This window comes from Hemiscyllium ocellatum, chromosome 19 (assembly GCF_020745735.1).
Source record: "Hemiscyllium ocellatum isolate sHemOce1 chromosome 19, sHemOce1.pat.X.cur, whole genome shotgun sequence".
Taxonomy (NCBI): Eukaryota; Metazoa; Chordata; class Chondrichthyes; order Orectolobiformes; family Hemiscylliidae; genus Hemiscyllium; species Hemiscyllium ocellatum.
In genome coordinates, this window is record NC_083419.1 from 34,936,859 (window position 1) to 34,961,416 (window position 24,558).

At 39.5% G+C, this 24,558-nt stretch overlaps 1 protein-coding gene across 1 annotated transcript; it reads right to left on the minus strand.

Annotated features, from left to right (window-relative positions):
* Positions 1-359: 359 nt before the first annotated feature.
* Positions 360-23,623, minus strand: ifrd1 (interferon-related developmental regulator 1). The gene is made up of 12 exons (XM_060839817.1): positions 23,361-23,623; positions 12,028-12,132; positions 10,083-10,167; positions 8,894-9,018; positions 8,456-8,613; positions 8,319-8,369; positions 8,049-8,227; positions 7,553-7,661; positions 6,642-6,776; positions 2,736-2,864; positions 1,120-1,215; positions 360-854 (listed from the first exon to the last, which is right to left on the minus strand). The coding sequence occupies exons 1-12, from the start codon at positions 23,392-23,394 to the stop codon at positions 765-767; spliced, it is 1,296 nt and encodes a 431-aa protein (XP_060695800.1). The 5' UTR covers positions 23,395-23,623; the 3' UTR covers positions 360-764.
* Between the last annotated feature and the right edge of the window lie 935 nt (positions 23,624-24,558).

Sequence of the window (24,558 nt, forward strand, 5' to 3'; positions counted from 1 at the left end):
CCCTGGTGACAAGTTCCATTCTTCCATTGTCAAAAAGTGAGAATTTTCCTTCATAGTTCAAGACATGTAAACATTTGTCTTCCCATAGAAAAGGCTTACAATTTTATCCCAATACAAAAGCATTACAGATGCAAGAAAGCAAGAAATACCCTGCAGTTTGATGACTGAACAGTTCACATTTTAATTCAGGGATCCTCAATGTTGCTATGTTTCTTCCTCTGGATGCTGCCAGGCCTATGAAATATTGCCAGCCTTTTAAAAAGGATTAAGTGCTGTACTTAAGTTTTCACTCAATTTTTCAATTTACATTGAACTAAAATTCTTGCCAGTTTTTTGTATGCATTTATTAAATACACAGTCAGCACAAAGTGGAAGCAATGTTTACATTATAAATTTTAAAATCCAGTCACATTAAACATGAATACTTCATTATGACCAAATCAATTGAGTTACAAAAGTTTACTTACACCAATTAAAGTCTTGTACAAATTAAGTAGCATCATTCCCATCTGTGCAAAGTTCAGTTACAAATTAGAAGAGAAATCCATTAGACCTAGGTGCCAGTGGTTATTTGATATACAGAAGTGATTGAAAAGTAAAGTGAAGCAAACATTTGAGGTGGGGTCAGGGGGGGAAACAAAAAGGTTAGTGTGTATATTATGAGGATGGAGAGGGATTTCCTCCATTTGCTACATCTAACAAAGATCAAACATAACAGTCTCACACAGGGCAGAGAAAACCTCCCACAGAATTTTGTCAGGAATTTAAACATATTCTCCGATGTCTGCTCTCTTGTCACGGAATTTGTTCCTGGCCTTAGTTCTAGCTTTACAAACAGCAGCATTGTAAAAGTGCTGAAAAACAGAAAAAATGCAGAGAAATAACTATTTAAAAATTTTGTATTTGAAATATTTGCACTGCACTGTTCTACCAGTCAACAGAATCACATTTTGTAATTAAAAAGTATTGGGAATAGGAGTGGTCACTGATCAGGAAATAAACTGAGCATTCAATTTCATCCAGTCAACCCTTCTTTCAAAATGCAACCTATCTGTATTCTTCAACCATATTAAATAGAGTTTATGAACTATTTGGAGGAGCACGCAATTTTTGCCTTACCCGTTCAACACGAGATGTTTTGGTTGCTTTGAGTGTAGCAGCATCAAGCAGCAGTGGTGGTCCTAGGTCAAAGACACTGCGCACAAATTCGTTAGCCTGTTTAAAATATTAAAAACAAAAGTTTGAGCTCCTGCAAAACAATTTAGTTACTTGAACAAAGTGTCACCAGGCAATCAAGATATACAGGGAATCAAACACCACTTCACTCCCTTAGAAGTAGCTGCACAATTGTTGTTGGCATATTAAGTGAATATACAATCTACTTTGCAGGACAAGGCCAATATCCTTGATGTTTTTGAAATCCAATTTTGTAGCTTCTCAATTTGAATGGAGAAGAAAAAACCCAATTCCAGGGTATTTATAGAACTTAAGCTAGATTTTCTAGTTCTTTTCTTTGAACTCTTTAGAAAAAACAGCCAAAATGATTAAGTAACTGAAAAAAATCCGCTAGTTATACAGCTGCAAAGAGCAGTCTCTAGAGCAAAATACATCAGCTCAACTTCGGAGTTATTTGCAGCTTTACAACTAAAAGGACTTAACAATTAGGACAAAAAAAATTATGTTCACTAACTTAATTTTGACCAAACAGCAAAAAAATGACTGAGTCACAAGTTCCCCACCGCCACCACCCCCCCCACCCCAAATGCATAATACATTGCAATTAATTTGAAGTCTCCTCCCCCTAGCTTCTGACTGACCTAGCGACAATCCAATTTGAACATTTATACAGGCCCTTTTTTCAAACAAGTCAGAGGTTGTCAATTCCTAGGGGATCCACACTAATATTGAGAAGCACCAGCTGGAACCTAAAAGATATCTACATGGATTAACACCTTTGTGAAGCCAGATGGAAAATCAAGATATACAAGACAAAACTGAGAATGTGCAAGAGAAAGTTGTTGTTCTACACATTAAAAGGGCAAGTTTAAATAAAACAGGAAGAAAGGAACAGAAATTGAAGAACTGGAAGAGAGAAAACTACAGAAAATAATAGGGAGCATTTAGACTGAAGAGGGTTCTGATCTAGAGTAGTTTCATTTATACTTGCAACAGTTCATAAATTGGCTTGAAAAATGAAAGCCCATTAGTAAAAAAAGTGAAGTTGGTCATCAGAACAAAGTTATTTTTATGATAACATTAAAAGCAATATTTTTCCATAGGGTCATGAAGTAGAAAGCATTAAAATCTGATTTCTGGACTCATTTTTGAAGATGGTTCTGAAAATCTGACCAACCTTTTGGTCACCTGCCCCATTAATTAGGTTACCCAGCTCAAAATCTCACATCTGAATGTTGCTATGAAGCACCTTTAGACATTACATAAGTGACTGAAGATACAAATTCACTTGGAGAAAAAAAAGTTTGCATTTTCACAAGCAGTGAAACAAAACCAAAGCCACTTTTTAATTTAGATGGAAATGCCAAGATCCAAAGTATAATAATCGAAAACATTTAGCCACCTATACTATTACAGTTTAAATGATGTTCGCACATTAAATTAGTTATGTTGACTCCATGTAACATCTTTTTGGTAGGGAATTACATCTCTAGAGCTCGAAAAGATACATAAAAGCAAAAAGGTTTGTTGCTGAACCTTGAATTGAGAAGTCAACTAACCTGTAGATGCAATCTTATACCAGATGCAAGCAATTCCTTGAAGGTTTCATAAGTACGCTTTTTAACCCAACTATCAATATACATGCATTCAGGACCAAATGTAATAGTTTCAGGGTCAAAGTCTCCCTCCTGTGGAAAGCAAAAAAAAGTAGCCAGTGTCAAATACTTTACAAATTTACACCTTGAAGATTGAGATGTGTTAGATTTCCAGAAAAATAAGTAAAAATAAGATGGGCTGACTGCCTCGTGCTTAAAATTGCACATTTTAAACAGCCAGTGCTTGGTTAGAAACTTTTTTTTAAAAAACTTGACTGTGGAGCAGGTAGCAGTGGTGGGAGAGAGGGGTTTCTTGGCTATACAAGATTTGTCTCAGGACAACTGAAGGGGACCTTGTTCAAAACGTTTATCCCCGTCCTAAAAATAATGTTCTAAAGTAAACAAACGAAAAACATGAACATGAAGTACATGTCTAAGCCAGCAAAATGGTTCAATAATGAAGAACTACAGCTTAGTTACTTGAATGCTTTCCCAACAGTGGCATTCAAAGTGACCTTTTTCATCATTTAGCAAATCAGCTTGTCAACACATGCATTCATTTGCTGCATCAAACTGTAGAGGACAGGAGTATACTGAATCTGATGCAATATGGAACAATGTAATTCAGCTTGGACTTTGCAGCAGACAGCAAGTCCAGCTTTGCTTAAATATAAACAAGTTATACAATTAAATCACTGCTTACTTTGTAAGCCATCAATTTTAAAACTATATGGACATAACTTTGAAGTTTAATAAAAAAAACTTTCTGCAAACAAATATTGCACATTCTAAGAAAATGACAAGGTTTTCTGTCTCACTCCTGAACAGCAGTTCACATTGCATATACAGAAGATTCTCTCCATACTTTTATAAATGCTTTGTCCATAAGCAGCACACAAACAATAAATTCAGTAAACAGGACAGGGGTACTAGGAGTGTCTTGCACGTATTCAGAGAGCATTTTAGGGTATGGTCAGGCATTCTCATTAGAAAGGGACTGACGTATTTGTAAAGTTGAGTTTAATACATCAGACATCCAACTGCATCTACAGTTTGTTAGACAAGCACTTAAATTTACATTTTATTGCACACGCACGTAACATGCATTACAGCAAGTCAGGACGTCTGAACACCCAAGCATCATAAAAATCAAATAAAAGTAAGAGTACTGTGGATTTTGGAAGCCTGAAACAAAAAATGCTACAGAAAAACCAGGTCAGGCAGCACATGTGGCAAGAGAAACAGTTAAGTGAGCCCAGTAAAATGACACTTCAGAATTGAAAGGTTTTGGAAAATTGATTTTTTTTTAATGCCTTTGATAGAAGCAGAGGAACAGGAGGGGGACAGATGTTGTAGAGGCCCAATGCAAAAGACAAGGGATTGTTAGTGATGGTGAGAAGAGAAGCAGTTATAAAATGGTGTAAATTGAGGCCTAAAGGGAGAGGATATGCAAAGAGAACATAAACATGGAACACAGGCTTGGTCAGTTTCTGAAGTAATGGATTCAATATCAAGTCAGACTATAAAGTGCTTAAAACAGGCAATGAGGTTGTATTCCTATAGCCTTTGCAAAAGATTGCAGCAGAGACAAGACAAGACGTTAACCAGGGAACAAGGCGGTGGGTTTGTTGAAATTTAACCAACTAGGAGATTAATGTAATCCCTACACAAAGCAGAAGTGTTCTACAAAGTGGTCACCCAGTCTACATTTGGTCTCAATGTAAAACATCACTTCTGCAGTTGATGCAGTAGACTAGTTTGAAATTACAAGTAAAAATCTGCTTTGCCTGGAAAATGTGTTGGGTTTGAGGCCATAGACAGCAAGGAAGGTGGTGACTGGACAACTATTACACCTTCTGTAATTGAATGGGAAGGTGACTTTTGGGGCAGGGGTGATGGGAGGCAGTGTTAGAGTGGACCAGGGTGTCAAGGGTCTCCCTGTAAATTCTGATATGGTAAGGGGAGATGTGTTTGATGGTGGCAGAAAATAATTTGTGGAATGTTGTGTACCAGGGTGGAAAGGGAGGACAAAATGGAACCCTTCTGGAAAGGGCAGGAAGGGGCAAAAGATTGGACACAACTGAAGGCCTGAGCAAACAGGGACAGAATCTTGAAGTGAGAAGAGGCAGTTAAGTGGGAGGTGGCATCAGAACAGATAAGACAGGAAAACTGGGAATGGAATGGTATCCTTGCAGGAAGCAGAATGAAAGGTGCATTCTAGGTAAGGAGAGATTCAGCAGGCTTGTAATGGACAGACAATAGCAGACAGCCTATCCTCAAAATGGAAATACTCAAGTCAAGGAGGCATGGATTCTTAAAATCGGAAGCCTATGAACACTGGTAAGCAGTAACAGGATTTAAGGACAATTTAAGAGGTAATAACCTGAAACAGAAACCAGCAAGAAAGCTTCAAAAATTAAAACTGAATAAAATGAATGAGTATTCATGCTTCTAGTAACAGCATTGGCACTGAATTTAAAATTCAGCAATAAGCAAAACCTGTTAAGTTTTAAAAGTGGCACTAGTCTATGATGAGCAATACCATGTTGCCAAATTTGTATTTCTGCACTTAAATATGAACCTTACCATAGTAGATGCTGTTTCATAGATAAGTTATATTATTCTAATCACAAATTCAGGTCCCATTCATTCCCAATAAAGTATTCCAGCTTGACAGTTATGCAGCCAATTTTGTAAGGCATTTCCAAAGCAGGAGTACAAAAAAAAGGTTGATTTAGATATACTGCTCGTTTCCAAAAACTATTCATGCATTCTGCCAATTGCAGCAATCCTTACAGACGTCACACAAAATGGCCCAAAAGATGGATCCTAGTAACTATTCTAATTTGTCAGGTACAATTTGATATGAGTAAACAACTTAAGAGCTCAACATATGGGCCATTTGACTCAACTCAGTCAGTCATTCAAGATCATGCTTGATCAGATTGAGGACTAAACTCCACATTCTCATTTACCAATAATTTTAAGACGCTGACTTGGAATTCATCTTCCTCCATTTACATTAACATTTGGCTCTACGGTTCTATTTTCAGAACATTTACCCCACTCATGACCCTTGAGTTTATCTCAGCTGCGTTGAATTGAAGATCAATATTTTTGAACTACCTTCCTGGTTCTCATTTAACATGGGGAGGTGAAACAGTAACCATATAGATATTAAATACAGAATTAGGAAGTAAAAACAGTTCTCAGGGAAAGGAGGTAGACAAATTGACTTGATACACAGTTCAAAGCAAAATTACTTACAACTTCATACTGAAATCTAGGCTGAATTTAAAATGAGCAAAGCAAAAAACTCATTTAATAATTCAAATATCAAAACATTTTTGCTATTCAGTGAAAACATTAGTTCCAAGAAAATGTCCTATTTGTATTTGTTGAAATGCTTGCCAAGTTTAGAGACACTGCACAGATTGAACACTAAAATATTGCAATGAACTCAGCTCACTATACTACAACCAGACATGCAGGAAACTGTCCAGTGGGTTTTATGTAACAAAGGAAATATTTCACTACAAAACAGATGGGCAGATGCTTTCAAAAATTGTTTGAATTAAAAAAAGGGAACATGTTTGCAAAACTTAAATCCAAAAAATGAATTTTCCTCTGGATTCCTGGAAGCCTCCACTGCCTATACCAGACTGACTGTTTAGCTTTTATTTGATAAACTGTCATATCTGAATCTCTTAATCAATTGCTCACTTTATGAAGTGTTTGTATTAATTATGAGTTAGGAACCAAAAACCCCCTAACTTAAAATCCAATGAGTCTTTAGTAAAGATAGCTTTCAAGACACCAGACAACATGAAAAACATAAATGAGCTGCCCAAATGCTTTGAATAGACATACTTCAACAGTCTTCAAAACATCTCTAAAAACAGAGCGCTGTTTCTTCCTGTCGGTTTTAGCTCGATATTTGTTGCCATCTGTAGCCAGACCCTTCAGCTTTCCACACAAGTATTCCATATCTTCATATTCAAAATCCTGTTGAAATATACAAAGCCTTTACAAAAGGTTGTGCCACAGTAACTGAATTTGAAAAGCTGATTTTCCCCCACTTGGGGATTGCATATACAAATATGCATTTCAGCAAGATCTCATGTAAATTACAATCAGAATGGTTATTATCTCTAACCAGAGAGATCTCCCTGCAAGAGTTATTCAGCTAGTTGCAGTCTTCCACTTTTTCCCCTGTATCCCTCAATCTCCAGATAATGATTTAATTGTTTTGAAAAAACAGGTTTATATTGAGCCAGAAGCTGATTTTGCACACAGCATTTAAGTCCCATTAGAAAAAAAAAGGGACACAACTTAGATTTTATTACAATAAACTTCACGTAACTAAGATCAGGTGGAAGGCAACTAGCTCCTGACGACTGCTTTAATCTTACACGGCTCAGCAAAAAAAAAGCAAGCAAACTGGTTTACTTGTTTTGATACTTCTCTTGTTTACTCACATTATGCAATTTAACTTTCCAATATCTCATTTTGATGGTCAGTTACAGTTTAACATTTCCATTACTTCTCCCTCTTTCAAGGACAGCATCCTTACTCGCAAAAGTGGGGCCAAGCTGAAGTTTTAGATTAATTGGATTAGAACGTTAAGTTAAGCAAACTTCCTTTATTCAAATATTATTTGACTTTCAGTTTGTGGATTGGAACCTTCATTATAGTTATTTTCCATTGTCCACTTATTAAAAGTGAGTCTTATACAAATTTGATGGCAGTGGAGGACAAGAAAAGCAAAATACTGAACTTACATCACACAGATCTCTGGCCAACTCAAACAGCACAGCCATCGTCTCTCCAGCAGCAATCCTCATGTTCACATCACCACAAGAAAGAAGACTGGGAAGTTTGGTCAAATGGCTAAAATACAATTCAGTTGGGAAGTTTTAATTAGTTTGTTCTCAAAATGCATTTGTTTAACTTCTATTCTCAAATAGAGTAATCTTTATACATATTCAGTAGCAAATGTAATAAAAATTAAAGGTCAAATGGGGTACAAAATCCATAAAACCAGCAGGTTGACAAGACCAAGGTGAAATGTACTGATTCAGTTCTACATCAGGACTGCAATTGTGATATTAAAATTTAAAATTATGCAAGTGTAGAAGATAAAAATCTTGACGAGACAATTTTATAAACAGCCAACTGGAATGCAAATTCATGACAGGTTTGGTTTACATGGTAAAAAAAAAACTTAACATGGATAAAACAACAATTATTAAAATCACTGCATTTGAATAAGCTTACATTTCAAATATTTTCTTCATGAGTGAGGGTGGACAAATGGTTAGCAGCAATGTCCATGCTACCAAAGTGCTGATGCCCAAAGTTGTTGATTGAGGGCTGTGAAAGCAATCAGACCGAAAATCCTTCTGATAGGACGTAGTGAAGACGCTCTCAAGGTAGGTCATTGTTAAATGGAGATCCTGTTGGCAATTAGTTTGTACTGTAAACATCTGGTCTTAGCCTTCAAAACTATTACTTTTCATACATGTTTTTAAAGATACTCATGCTCACCTCTATATCATCAGCTGCAACATAGCAGCAAACAGCCAAACTGGTAGCACACTGCAAGGACAGCAAAAAAAAAATTACAAGTTAGTACCCATCAGAAAGATAGTTACTTCAGACAGTTAAAGATCAAACCTACTTACAGCTCTTCGTGTTTGTACACTGACTGATTCATCAGTAAGGATGATCTTGAAGATGGGCCTCAAACTTTTGAAGACTTCTTCACTTTCAATGCTAGATCCCAGCTGAATGCAAAGAAGAGAAGCAACTTGGGCAGCCATACATTGTTCTTCTGTTTTGCCTTCACATGAAAAAAAAATATTTCACATGGTAGCATAGTTTACAAAGTTAATTGCAGTTTGGGCTTTATTTTAAATCATGCCAATACTTAAGGTTGCAGAAAAAAAATTAACTAACTAATCTGAACAGTGTTAAAGCTTGATGCCAAGTTCTAAACTCAAAAGCAAAAAAAACTGCAAGTCATCACTGATGACCTTAAAAAGGAAACAGTTGGATTTCTTTAAACATATCTAAACTTTTCTTTTATATAAAAAGAAAGCAATAATTCCTGCATCCATTACCTTTTTTCAGACAACGTTCAATAATGTCAGTTAAGGTCACCCTTCTTTCCAGAATAAAGTCATAAAGGATTTTAGAAGAGAAAGCAGACTTCAGTCCTTCGAGAGCAGACAATCTGACCTTTGCACTGTTAAAATAATGACAATTAGCTTAGTGAAACAATGAATTCTAAAAAACTCATGAATTTGTAGCAATGGTTGTTGGAACATTAACAGAGTATTAACAGATATTAATCATTAAACAGCACTGTAGAAGTCATCTACTTTCCCCATTAATTTTAGCACAGTTGTCTGGTGGCTGATTTGAGAAATACACAAGCATCATAAATTACTCACTGGCATGAAACCTCAAGCTATTGCAGTTAACTTACAGTACAGTATGAATACTAACAAATAGATCTTCATAATATCAGGCATACTACAACTGGTTCAAGATTGAACAAGATTGTCGATACAGACAGAAGAAATTCACAGGTTCAAAATTTGCTTTCTCCACCAGAAAGTCTAATATTTAAATCTAAAGTAGGAATACACGATTCTATCCCTATAATCTTTTGCTAAAATGATAATACTTATGTTTGCTCAGAAAGTGATTAATTTAAGATTAGATTAGACTTAGTGTGGAAACAGGCCCTTCAGCCCAACAAGTCCACACCGACCCGCCGAAGCGAAGCCCACCCATACCCCTACATTTACCCCTTACCTAACACTACGGGCAATTTAGCATGGCCAATTCACCTGACCCGCACATCTTTGGACTGTGGGAGGAAACCGGAGCACCCGGAGGAAACCCACGCAGACACGGGGAGAACGTGCAAACTCCACACAGTCAGTCAGTCGCCTGAGGCGGGAATTGAACCCAGGTCCCTGGCGCTGTGAGGCAGTGCTAACCACTGTGCCACCGTGCCACCAATTAAGTGGTGAATTGAGTGCTCACCAGTTTAACTTTAGGAAAGGTGCAGCAGGAATGGAGCAATACCTCATTTTAGGTTCTCCTCAGCCAATTCCAATTGATATTATTTAAAAGAACACGTGGTTCTAATTTTACCAGTGCACTAGCAGGCCAGATAGCCGATGGAATTATCCATATCAGTAATCGGCATCAAATCAGTATAGATTACAGAGCAGTTAGCTTTTACCCAAAACAACCACTTCTGAAGACTGGATACAATTTATAAGTGTTACAGTTCACCTTTTATCCAGAGTGTTGTCAATAAATCCTCTCAGTTTATATTCATAATCCTCTTGGCTTGCTTCTTCATCAATGTCTTCAATAGCTGGAAGACAAATCACTTTTATGCAAGACAGGAAAGTTTCATCTTGGTCAGTAAAATAATATGCACATGGTAGATTGTATTCAAAATACATTGCTAGTTGAACATGTGAAGGAAACGATTCTTGCACAGTTATCTCCCTTATCCTTCACCGCAGACATGACTATTGGTGACCAAGTTCTTAATGTGCAAAACTTTATATTCAAGATACAACTTTCAGAATTTGATAGAGGATTCACACCAAATTTCCACATTAAGGTCCCCAACTCAGACTCCACTAAACAAGTCTAAAAAACTTTACTGCTAACTGTATCCAAAATAGACAGATCCAAAATAAATGCAGTCCTCCTCATTTCATAACTGCAGTTCATACTTCAGAATGAAGTTGCATCCATCTGTAATTTAGATATGAAATTTTAAGAGCAGTAAGGCTGCAGAAACTGAAAGTGTGGATGTCAATAAAGTGGTACCTACATGTTAAGAGTTTAAATTATTTGATTTCGATTACAGAGCCTCGTGACCAATGTTTTTGGAAATACCAAGCCCAAAGGACCAGGGAGGTTTGATCATTGACCCTTGGAGAGATAAAAGGAAGCTAGGTAGGTAATAGTTTTGATCCAAGTACTGGAGGCATTTACCTCCACACCAAAACTGTCCTCACCTCACTTCAGCCATTAGGTCTGGGAAGCTCACCCACAACAATAGCTACAAATCAGCTTAAATCAAGGCCACCAACATTCATAAAATATTAAGCTTACTATCACCGCTCCTCAGAATTGCTTGGTTCTTACCTTTTACCCTATCTCCATAATTGGATGTGAGCAGGGTAGAGCCATAGAAACAGATTTTTGTGATTTGGATATTGGCCTGAAACTCAAACCACCCACTTGCACTAAAATTAGTCTAACTTCACACAAAGTTACTATTTGAACTAATGCAGAATCTGCAGTCAAGATGACAGATTAAAATTTAATCTTTAATAAGCAATACTAATCACAATGGTGCACAGCAATCGTAAAACAAAACAAGCCCCATTTAGTTTGCTTTATCATCTGGTAGTCTGAACGATAGAATATAGAGATTGTGAAGTTGCTAACAATCCCAGTCATTTGTCAATCATTTACAAGATTCTGATGCAAGGAAAACCTCACATGGAAAGCTCCAAAACCACTAGCTTCTCAAGTGCTAGTGCTAAAACACAGGTGAGTGAGAACTTGAAGATTTGTAACTAAGGTTGTTGGTTTGCTCGCTTTAATTAAGGGGGGGGGGGGTTGTTTTCAGATGTTTCGTCACCATGCTAGGGATCATTACCAGTAAGTCTCCAGGTGTTCTGCTCCACTTGCCATTTGTGTTTGGTTTGTTCCAGTTCGGTTTCGGAGAGAACTGGGGAAATGCATCCATACTGGGATAAACCAAACAAAAAAAACCATGCACTAGAGGAATTCCTAGAGATCTGGCATTCAAACCAGAACTCCACTAAAACATACTGATCTGAACCCCATTTACCAATCATCCACCACAATAAACCGAGACAACTTGCAAGAGAGAAATTACTAGTGCTTCAGAGGATCAATGATGTTGCCTAGCACAGTGACGAAATATCTGAAAACAAACCCATCAGCTCAGCAAGCAAACAATCACCTGACAAGGGAATATTTTAAATTTTTGGAGATTTCACACAAATTGATACAATGGCCACTAACTAGTTCCATAGTCCCACAAGGCAGTGTTTCACAAACTAATCACTTAAATGTAGTTTCCACTGAATTCAGCATTTAACTCATTCAAGATACAGGGCTAATGTGGAAGAGAGATCTTTACAGCAGAAGTTTAACATTACAGAAGGACCAATTGATACTCTACCTTCATCAGCCAAGCTGGTTGAATCACTGAAGCTGCTGCAGTGGCTCAATGTTTCAATGGATGCATCCTCATCACTGAAAGGCTGCACTGCTCGCTGCTGTCGACCTGGAAGTGCGAAGGAAAAAAAAGTTGATGGATACTGTCCAAAGATCAAAGATCCATTTGTCCAAAAGTGGACATTCTGATATTGACCTTAAACCCAAACCACCCATTTACACCTGCTGAAATTTAATGTAACTTAACAGGAAATTACTATTTGCATTGAACTAATTCAAAATCTGCAGTCAAGATGACAGATTGAAGTTAGGAAATTCACTTGCAAGGACAACTTTCGACTGCTCAAGTTAAGCAACATTCATATCATAAACCACAGGAGTTTGACTTCCAGTGGAGATAGCATATCATTTTACCCCCAAAGTGTAAATATGCTGAAGCACTATGCTGGTCAATAGACCTTATCCTCATAACAGCACTGGCTGGGAGGAACCTTACATTGAGGAGGCACTAGTCTACAAGTTGATCATACATAGATCACACAGCAATCCTGTAGAATCAAGGTTTTGGCTTTACTCTCATTCCCCATTTCAAAGTGCTTACTGCACTAGCAAAGGAACACAAGTCCAAGCTAAGAAGGTGGTGTCATGGAGTTGTACATTGTGTTCCCAAATGCCTGTTGTCCTTCTAGATGGTAGAGAACATAGGTTTGAAAGATGCAGTTGAAGGGGCCTTGATGTTTGATCTGTACCTGGTTGCCCTGTTTAGTGAAAAGAAACCTGGACCAATTAAATACCAAATGAATTGCTGGAAAATTAGCTAAAAAACAAATTCAATGTCTTTTGTTTCTGTATCTAAAAAACTGAACTCAAATTAGTATCCAGGCTCAGATGGAAGCTTGCCTCAATTAGAATGTGAAATTCAAAGTAAAATCCCGAACAAGCACATAATCTAAACTAAGTCAATGTAATACCAAGGAAGTACCACATTGTTGAAATTCACTGATTAAACAGAGGTCCCATCTCAAAAGAGGAGTGATTTTTTTGTAGTATTACTCAACAGCAGTGTTTTCAATCTGCTAGCTAACAGATGCCAGGAGATTTAACTAGCAATTTGGTTGTTTATGGGATCTTTGTGTATACAAGTTTGTTGCTACACGGGCCTAACCTTCAATGTGAAGAATCCAACTCATTGCTTAAATCAAGAGACTAAACAAATGGAATATACCCTCTTACAGAAGACACTCAAGTTGAGGGGATTTAAAAGACATTAGGTGATTTGGAGGTGTTCCCTATTTAGCTTATGTTATGATCAAGGAACAAAGCAAACTTGATATTCGAAAAGTTAAGCATTATACCCACTGTTGCAGTCTGAATACAACTGAATATTAAGCAGCTAGTGTAAAATTTAAACTAGCCTTTGGAAGTTTTTGCCTTCATATAATCCACTGAATTACATTTTTCCCACCACAGGTGGTATTTGTACCCAACCACTTCACCTACTTTAATGCTGTCTCAAGTTTTGGATTCTTTCCAATCACCCAGGATCCTAATTTGAGGAAGTAATTTGTGGGGAGTATTAACTTTGTTTTTGTTCTGTTCCTTTAGTTATAAAGCTCAGGATCTTGGTTTGCCTTTTTAAACCATTTCCTCAAGCTTCAATGATTGTACACAAATGCACCCCAGACTTCCCTTTTCACAAGGAGTTTGTCTCTTCAAGAATCTTTGCATGACAATGTTCATCTACCATATGTCCACTCATTCCACACAAGCTTGCCTGTCCAGTTCACTATACTGTATACCAGGTTACATGCCATCACCAGTTTCCAAATTACACCTTGCAAATCCAAGTACAGTAATAAGAAAAGCAGAACCAATTGTGCATAGAGCCCTCCAGTGCATTTAACACCTTTTAAATCTTTGCTCTGTTGCTCATTCCTGTCAGCTTAGTCATTGCTGCCAGTCCTTGGACAACATTTTATTACCCAGCCCCAAGTGGATGGAATAAAATGGCTCACTAGGTCATTTTGAAGGGCAGCTGAGAAGAGATCGCAGTGTCATTTAGACTAAACCAGGTAAACAGCAGATTTCACTAAATGTCTTTCAGGGAAGAATCACTTGGATTCCTACTTCTATTCATGATTAAACTAAATTTTAATTTGATCAGCTGCTGTGCTGAATTTTCTGAAAATTCTCTTGCAAGGACAACCTTTAACTGCTCAAGTTAAGCATTCATATCAACCACCACAGGACTTACAACCTCAAGTACAGATAGCATATCATTTCACCCCAAAGTGTAAATATACTGAAAGCACTGCATTTGTAGTGAAGAATTGACCTCTTATCTTCATAAGAGCACTGGCTGGGAAGAATCTATTTTAAGAAGCCACTATTCCACAAGTTGATCGTACACAACAGCAGTCCTGGGAGGTGACAAGGTTTTGCCATTACTCTCATTCCGCATTTCTAAGTACTTACTGCACTGCCATGAACAGCTAAAACTTGATTAAAAAGGAAGCAATCATTTCACATCACGTCCATATTCCACCACTGCAAACCACCACAGTTTGCAAAATTCATACCATTTCACCTTTCAAATGAGCTAGTTACAATCCAAGAAAACAGCTAAAGTCAAAGCTGATTAATGATTCAAGAGCTCCAGTTAAGAGTCAACCTTTGCAGAAACAAGTCCAGCATAATTACTTGGAAGTTTCAAGTTGTGCAGCTGGAATTTATTCAAGATATGCATGTATTATTGTACAATTTGCTTAAATTGAATAAAAATAGTTTAACAGCACTTAAAGTTAATTGCTGCTAAAAAAAACTAGTTATTTTCCTTACAACACACTTGAGGATCAAATAGATGTTTGAGCCAAACCAGGAGTTCCTTTATCAGGTGCCAGAGGACTGAGGGTTCCTAGCGTCCTTCAGAAAGGAAGTGAGGAGAAGCCTAGGAACTATCAACCAGTGAGCCAGACATTGGTGGTGGGTAAATTGTTGAAGGCAATTCTGAAAGATGTACTTACATGGATTTGCAGGGACAAGGAATGATTAACAATAGTCAGCATGCTTCTGTGCCAGCAAAATACAGTGTCTCAAACTGGATTTGAATTGGAGGTGGCAACTAAAAGTGTGATGAGGGCAAATTGGTAGACATTGTTTACTTGGACTTCAGTAAAGCTTGTGACAAGGTTCCACATGGGAAACTAATTAGTCAAGTTAGATCAAATGGGATTCAGGGTGATCTTGCTAATTTATACAGAGTTGTATCCTACTGTCAAGACAAAGGGTGGAGGGCTGTTTTTCAGAGTAGAGGCCTGTGACCAATGGAATGTCACAAGGATTGGTGTTGGGTCCATTGCTTTTTGTCATTTATATAGTGATGGATGTGAATATAGGAAGCATGGATAAAAGTTTGCAGATGACAACAATATTCATGGTACAGTGAAAGCTATTGAAGATTACAAAGTGATCGTAATCAATTGGATCAATTAGGCTGAGAAGTGGCTAGATGAGAGTTAAATTTGGATAAATTTGAGGCATTACATTTCGGTAAAAACAAGGACGGGATTCATACAATTAATGTTAAGGCCCTGGGTAGTTTGAGGTCAGAGCTAAAGTTTCAGGTACATAATTCTTTGAAACTGCATCACAGGGTGATTAGTGGCATTTGGTGTGCTTTCCTTCATCTCAGTTCTTTGAGCATACAATTGGGATATCATATTAAGGATGTTGGTAAGGCCTCTTCTGGAATATAGCAAGGATCATTAAACTGGAAATGGATTTAAAAAGATTTACCAAGATATTGCTGGGAATGGGGTGTTTGAGATATTAAAACTAGGCTGGAAAGACTGGGATTTCTTTCATTACAGCTTAGGTGGTTGGGGAAATGACCTTGAGGCTTAAAAGCATGAGGGGCATAGATAAGATGAATGACAAGGGTAGTTTCCCTAAATTGGAGATTTCAAAACTAGGAGGCATACTTTTAAGGAGAGAGGAGAAAAATTTTTAAAGGGTAACTTTTTATTACATATAAACATTAGTTCAGTTGTGGAATAAATTGCTTGATGAAATGGTGAATGCAGGTACAGTTAGAATGTTTAAACAACATTTAAGTACACATATTGGAAATGTTTGAAGGAATGAGCCAAATGCAGACAAGTGGAATAATCTAGTTTTGGAAACTGGTTGATGTGAACTAGTTGGACTGAAGGGTGCATTTCCATGTTGTGTGACTATAACATTACATAGATGCTATTCCATTCCCACTAAAGCAAAATGTGCTGTTGAACACTAATCCTTGCCAAAACACATTAGTTCAGCAAGTGTCTCCTATAGTCTCCATTGAGACAAGGTATTAAAAGGAATGTAATTAACAGTCTACCACACATTATCTTGCATAACCTCCTGGGTGATGATAGTACACCAAACTGGTTCCCTGCGTTTATGTTACAACAGAAGACACTTATACATAACAAAGAAATTACATTAGTGCAAGTCAGCTCAATTTGCAACTGAGAGCAAGGCAATAGCATACACAACACCAAAACTAGTCTTCAGAGATGCAACATCCACTCAAGAGAGATTCACCTAGCAGTGATACTATAATTAACCACAGCATTTTTAACGGGGAAATTCCTGGTATGAAACTCAAGTGACATTATCAAGCTGTCTAAGCAACCAATCACTTTCAAAGGATGCTCCAAATACCCAATCAAGGAATCAAACAAGAAAAATTCTGAAGAAACAACTCAATCTACTTAAATAGCATTCCATAAATAAATGTTTTCCCCCAGGGTGAGAGTTCAATTGTTCAATGGTCATGACCATTTTGCTTTTTATTCAGACCTAACAGTGAAGAAACACCTTGTTTTCTGGACAGGGAAGTGGAAATTCTCATCAAGTTTAACAATTGGGACTTTGCAGGAGTGTCACATTTCAGGACTTCCACTTGAACTACCTGCATGTCGTATGGGGGACTTCTCATTCCCGATGATGGGCTTTTGCCCGAAACATCAATTTTCCTGCTCTTGATGCTGCCTGACCTGCTGGACTTTTCCAGCAGCCCTAATCTGGACTTCAATTTCCCAATGCTAAAAACAAGGTGCAAGTGAGCTTGGCTGTGAACACAAGGTGTCATTTCAAGCAGAACTGCACCACAGTAGTTAGCATTGCTACCTCAGTGCCAGAGACCTGGGTTTGAACAGTTTCCTGCTACTGTCTGTTATTCCCATGTTGGTGGGGTTTCTTCTGGGTGCTCTGGAATCCAAGTATGTGAAGGTTGGGTGGATTGGGAGTGCTAAATTGCCTGCCATGTCCAGGGTTATGCAGACTGGGGTGGATTAGCCAGGTGCAGGGCTGCCAGAGTCTGGATGGGATGGTCTGAGGGTTGGTGTGGATATGGGCTGAAAGGCTTCTTTCTGCACTGCAGGGATTTTATGATAACTGTACCAAGATTCAAAGGGGACATCTTGCAACATTTATTCAAATCAAAACCAAATGGTCAATGTTATCTCATGCCTTTAGGGGGAGAATTCCTTAAAATCTAAATGACATCAAGCAGAAAAAAAGCCATTGGAAAGTTTTAGATCTGGAATGCCATTATTTTTATAGCAACTTGATCAAGATAAAAATTAAATTCATTCACCACAATTTATTCATATTCTTTCAAGGGATGTGTACCACGAGCAAGGCAAGCACTTGCCCAAGAACAGAGGGTTGCCGGAAGCTCAAGGGCCAAGCACATTTCTGGAGATTTGGCGCCACATTTAGACCAGAACAAGGATGACTGATTAATGTACTTCAGAACAAAGTCTAATCAATGAGATTTACAATAACAGCCTCAATGACACCATTCTTCAGAAGAGCTTTCAAATCCAGTTTTGTAATCAGTTAACATGGTGGGACCAAGACAATGTTAATGGAACATTAACCTGGACCACTGGATTACAGATAACATTGCAGATAGGGATCAACAGATTATGCTGTCGTAATAAAGAGGCTTTTGTTTGGATTTAATTCAAGCCAAAAGATCAAACCAGCAGGTACCTCTGCAACCCACATGACTTAAAGTATCAGGTACACACGCCATACTGGGGCAAACAAGGTGATAACACTAACTTTTCCAAAACAGTGCAACTCAAAACATGAAACCATTCAAGGTTGAACAAACAAGGTACAGACGTTGCAGGGCTCAGATGTACAGGGATCTGGATCAACATATGCATTAATAGTAAAAGATTCGTGTTGTACTACATAATTTGGAAAGCCAATAGAGTGCCATTTATCAGGAAAAAAACACTCATGAGGTTATGCTTCAGTTAGAGGGGACAATGCAGACCACATCCAGAGTACTCTGCAAATTATTTGTCACTTTAAGGAAGGATGTAAAATGCATTAGAGGCAGTAGTCAGAGACACAGCACAGATAGACCATTCAGTCCAACTTGCCCATAGGATGAATCTACCTATACTTCAAAATCCTCCAACCACACCAAGTCATTGTAAATCTTTTCTGCATCTTTAAGTTTAAAAACATCTTTCCTATAGCAGGGAGTCCAGAAGTGAACAGTATTTCAGAAGTGGCTTACCCAACGTCCTGTACAACTGCAACCATGACCTCCCAAATCCTATACCAATGCACTGACCACTAAAGGCAGTGAACTATTGCATTGTTCACTACCCTATCTACCCATTGCCTCTACTTGCATCCCAAGGTCTCCTTGTTTGTCAACAAAGCTGAAAATGTGTTGCTGGAAAAGCGCAGGTCAGGCAGCATCCAAGGAACAGGAGACTCGACGTTTCGGGCGTGTCCTTCTTCAGAAAGGAGGAAAGTGTGTCCAGCAGGCTAAGATAAAAAAGGTAGGGAGGAGGGACTTGGGGGACGTGCGATGGAGATGTGATAGGTGGAAGGAGGTCAAGGTGAGGGTGGTAGGCCGGAGAGGTCAAGAAGAAGATTGCAAGTTAGGAAGGTGGTGCTGAGTTTGAGGGATTTGACTGAGACAAGGTGGGGGGAGGGGAAATGAGGAAACTGGAGAAATCTGAGTTCATCCCTTGTGGTTGGAGGGTTCCCAGGCAGAAGATAGGTGCTCTTCCTCCAACCGTTGTGTTATGGTTCGGCGATGGACCCTTTGTTGAGATGACACTCTCTTGTTTGCGCAGATTTCCTACAAGTGCTCCGATTTCCTCCCACAATATCAGAAAGATGTACAGGTTAGTTGAACTAGCCATGCTAAACTGCCCAGTAGTTAGACCTCATCTACCACCCTCCAAGAAAAGGGAACAGGAAGTGACTTCGCCCAGGAAATAACATCACCACCGGAAGTGATATCACCAACCCAAAGAAATGCAAACAAATAGAAAGCAGCAATGCTGAAAATTCCTTCGCAGGTGGTCCAAAGAGGTTACCTAGATAGGTAACACAACATCTGGAAATGAACCTTTCAGCTCAGCGAACAAACCTACATTCAAAACCTCAACCTGAGCTACAAATCCTCAAAACTCACTATTGCCCATAGTGTCCAGGGATGTGTAGGTTAGGTGCATTAGTCAGGGGCAAACGTAGAGCAAGTGTCAGGGAATGGTCTGGGTGGGATACATATTGGAAGGGTGGTGTGGACTTGTTCGACCAGTTTCCACACTGTAGGGATTCTAATACCTGGAACAGTTAGAAAAAGGTTTGGATTGTATCTGCTCAATTCCGGAGGTCAAAAAAATAGCCAAGTATAACAGGTTTACATTGTAGACATTTTTCATTAACATTCCTGTCACAAGTTGTACATTGAGAATGCAACAGGAATTTGGACACGTGTCCCAGAATTTATAGTCACTAATGTTTAAGCTGTGTTCATACTTCACAAGAGGAGGAGCTCTTCCTGCATGCATGCAGAGTCAGTGTCTACAAAGTCACCGAATGACATCCCAGACAGCTCTATCAAAAAAAGAACAAAGCAGAAAGGAAAAAGGAGTGACTGCTATGGTAGGACTGCCTCATACCAGCCCAATACATTTGGGGTTCCACCCATCACACTCTTGTGGCACCTCACTAATATAAGTGACCTTAGTCCAACACAACCTGGATAAAACATCAAGCATTCTCGAATACAACTCTAATGGCCAAACAAAGCTAAGATGTACATATACTATTGAACATGTCCTTATCAATTTTGGACAGTGTCTAATTTCAACATAAATTTGTTTCAAAACACTTCAGATATCTCCCCTCCAATACATGATATCAGTGCATGACATATCACCTGTAGTAATCCTGGTATTTAGCATAGTAGTGTTTAGCTAGCTTTTGTCATTTGCTCAGGTACTGTAAAAAAACTACACAATCACTGACCAGATCTCCTTTTCTTCACTAGTTGTGCCTTTGACATCAACGACAGCTTCTAGTTTGCAACTAGAATTTAAATCATGAGGGCACAGCCTGACTAAAGCACAACAGCAGGTTGCAATTTCCCCATTTGCATTCTGTCCTGTTTTGGCCATGTAATTCAACACAAACAAACAACCAGCAAAAATCAATGTCCATATGTCAAAGACATGAATCTACATTTGAATCTCAAAATGATAACCACTTGGGCAAGATACAATTGAAAAACCCAGCAATGAATCAAAATTATCAAAACATAAAAAGGTGAAAAGTGACAGAAGGTTAAATTGTATTACTGAAGTAACTTGTGCAAAGTTGGTTACTTTTCTTTTTAAAAAGAAAGATTCCCTACAGTATGGGAACAGGCCATTTGTTCCAACAAGTCCAAACCGACCCATTCCCCAACCCTATATTTACCCCTGACTAATGCACCTAACACCCTGGGTAAGTTAGCATGACCAATCCACCTAAGCTACACATCATAGGACTGTGGAAGGAAACCTGAGCACCTAGATGAAATCCACGCAGACAAGGCAAGAACATCTGCGTTGAATTTGCAGTCACCCAAGGCAGGAATCAAACCTGGGTCTATGGCACGGAGAGGCAGCAGTGCTAACCATTGAGCCACCACGTCACCCACAGTGAAAGAATGTGAACCCTTGATCCCTTACCCTTAAGTGCAGACAGAAGAAGTTGTGTTTGCCATTTACTTCTACATAGAATGAAGCTAAAAATCCTATGTTCCAGAAGTCAGAGTCAGATGTACAGCATGGAAGCAGACCCTTCGGTCCAACCTGTCCATGCCAACCAGATATCCCAACCCAATCTAGTCCCACCTGCCAACACAAGCTCATATCCCTCCAAACTGTTCCTACTCATATCTATCCAAATGCCTCTTAAAATGTTACAATCGTACCAGCCTCCACCACTTCTTCAGGCAGCTCATTCCATACATGTACCACCTTCTGTGTGAAGAAGTTGCCCTTTTGGTCTCATATCTTTCCCCTCACACCCTAAACCTATGCCCTCCAGTTCTGGACCCTGACCCCAGCAAAAAGACTGTCTATTTACCCTATCCATGCCCCTCATATGGAGGGGACCAGCATTCTAATTTGTCCTCAAAATATTTACGAGGAAAGCTGCAATCTAGAACTTGATACAGAGTCAGAAATGTACAGCATGGAAACAAACTCTTTCGTCCAACTTGTCCATGCTGACCACATATCCCAAGTTATGTAGTCCCGTTTGCCAGCACTTGACCCATATCCCTTAAAATCAACTAGGAGAAAGAACTGCAGATGCTGGAGATCAGAGCTGAAAAAGCACAGGTCAGGCAGCAAAGGAGCAAGAGAATCGTCATTTCAGCCCATATCCCTTAAACCCTTCCTATTCATATACCCATCCAGATACCTTTTAAAGATTACTAACCTCCATCACCTCATTCCATAGATGTACCATCTTCTGCATCAAAAGGTTGCTCCTTAAGTCCCTTTTAAATCTTTCCCCTCACCTTAAATCTCTAGTATCAGTGTGTGTGTTGACTATGCCCTCTAGTTATGTAACTGGGGTAGCTTGGATAAGTTGAAGTCTATTTCCTGATCTGAATCAGGATGTTTAGAACTCAGCAGTTGAATTATTGACTGTTTGCTAACATGGACAAGGTAAGAATCTTTTACTCATCTCAGTAACATGCAGAGCAACCTCTGTTATCCAATCAATTATCCAAATTTTTAGATTATCAATTTCAGATAATCTCAAGGTACCTGTAAGGCTTCCTTTATGAACAGGTCAGTTATCCAAACAAAATACTCCTCACCCATTTTGTTCAGATAATTGAGGTTGTTCTTTACAGCAGAATGCTGCTGTTACAAGATTCACTTCAGGACACGCAAAACATCCCTACTGCTCTAAGAATTTGCACACCTTTTGCAAGCAGTGACTCATTGGAAGTAACTTCACCCATGATCAAATTTGTCCATTCAAGTCATACATTATGGATACACACAGCAGAGGTTTGATGGGTTGAAAGGCATGTTCTTATGGTGTACTGTTCTTTTTACTCTGCACAAAATCGATTTAGGCAACACATGGTGAAAAGATGCAACTTTTCAGAGGAAACCAAAAAAAATTACTCCTTCACAATTATTGCAAGATTCTACTATAAGATAGATAGATAGACCCCAACTCCAAGCTACGATTTAATTACTAAAATCAACAGCATTATTTATTCGTCACTGAACGCTGTTTGTGAAACTTCCCTGTACACAAATTTTAGTTGATTGTAAAGAGCCTTGGGCGCTCTCGGCCATGACAACCCCCTACCCAGGCACGAATCAATTGGGGGTTGAATGTGTTCAAGGATAAGACGGTATTGTATTAGTCACATTTTAATTAGGAGCGAGTGAGGAATTTCTGAATTATTTGCAACAATCTGATTGCGGACAATCACAAGCGATAGTCGCCAGCGTTTTAGGGCACTTGCTGAACAAGGAGTGTGTGTATGAAGTCGATGGGGACGGGTGGTGGAGATCTGGCCGAACCAGAGAATTAGGAAGAGCAGGCCAGTCTATAATTTAATAGAAATATTCGCGCCCTCAGAGCGGCTCTCGGGGTCTCCTCATCGCCGCCGGCTGGATTAAGAAACTCAGGCAGGTTCGTGTGCGCTTCCAAACACTTCCAACGACCAATCACTGTCCGGATCGGGCGGTGGACACAGACACTGACCGCCGGACTCCGGCACCGCCACACACGTGGCTTCAACGGGAAAGCGAACAGCACCGGCTGTGGCGGCCACAGCCCGGCCGGCACCGGCGCGCCACACCGCATTGCCTGCTGGGTGATGTAGTCCCCACAGCCCCACCCCCTCAGCCGTGGCTGCCGATTGTTCACACGGAGCGAACTACAACTCCCGAAGAGCAGCGCGATGGCGCGCATGCCCAGGGCCCCTTCCCTCCCAATCCTTACCTCCCTTGTTGTTCCGCTTCTTCGACTTCGGCATTTTCCCGAGTCCCGCTCTCCGGGATTGACACGCCGCAGTTTATTAAATATCGCCCTACTCTTCTCACCGATCAGCCGATTGAAGAACACTTTTTACTGTAACGTCTTTCAGGAACCAGATGTGAATCACCAAACGGCAATAAAAAGTAATAAATAATCCCGGTAAATGGCGACGAACCAAAACGACTCATTTTACCTCTGCATTCACCAGAGTCAGCGTCAGACTGCCCGCCTCGCCCTTTATATTAGCGTCCTCACGCGGGCTACGTAACGGGATGACGTCAATGGAATGCGGGGGGGCGGTGTCACGTTCAGCCAATAGGCGGACAGCTGTGTTACAATGCGGACCAGCTGCTGGTGACACGTTGGCGGAAAGTGACTGACTTGGGTGAAGCTGCCAGGGAAAGAAACGTGTCAATGTATTGAACTCTCTCTCTTCCCCCCCGTCGCTCCAGAATGTGTGTCCTGAGGTGACTGTCTCCCCCTCTGCCCCACAAAAAGAACATCAGATCGTCTCTCCCAAAATTTTCTGCAACCAATGTTTACAATGAAATATTCAGTGTTGGTGATACGAATGTTCCAGGTTTCTCGAAAACGTAATGGTATCATATCCCTTACAGGCCTGGTTAGTACTTGGATGGGAGACCCGCCTGAGAAATACCAGATGCAGTAGACCGGCCCTGAATGTGCAGTAGTGGTGTTCCAACCTCTGAACCAGGAGACCCAGGTTCATGTCCAACCTGCTTCAGAGGTGTGTAATACCACTTGTCAACAGCTTGATAAGAACATTTATTGTTAACTTTATTCCTTCCAAGCCTGTTTCATCTCCAGTTCTCTGTCCTAAAGCCAGGTGTGAACCACAGCCTTTGGCACGGGCAGGGTAAGGATGCAGGTTTCAAATCAAATTGGATACCATGCCTTTCGCACTAGTCTAATCTTCACTGGCCATGTAGCCAACTGACCCTGTCAGGAGTCTGGATTATACACTGCCTACAGTGTGGAAGCAGGCCATTTGGCCCAACAAGTCCACACGGACTGTCCAAAAGAGTAACCCACCCAGACCCATTCCCCTACCCTATTACTCTACATTTCCCATGACTAATGCCTAACCTACACATCCCTGAGCACTATGGGCAATTTAGCATAGACAATTCGCCTAACCTGC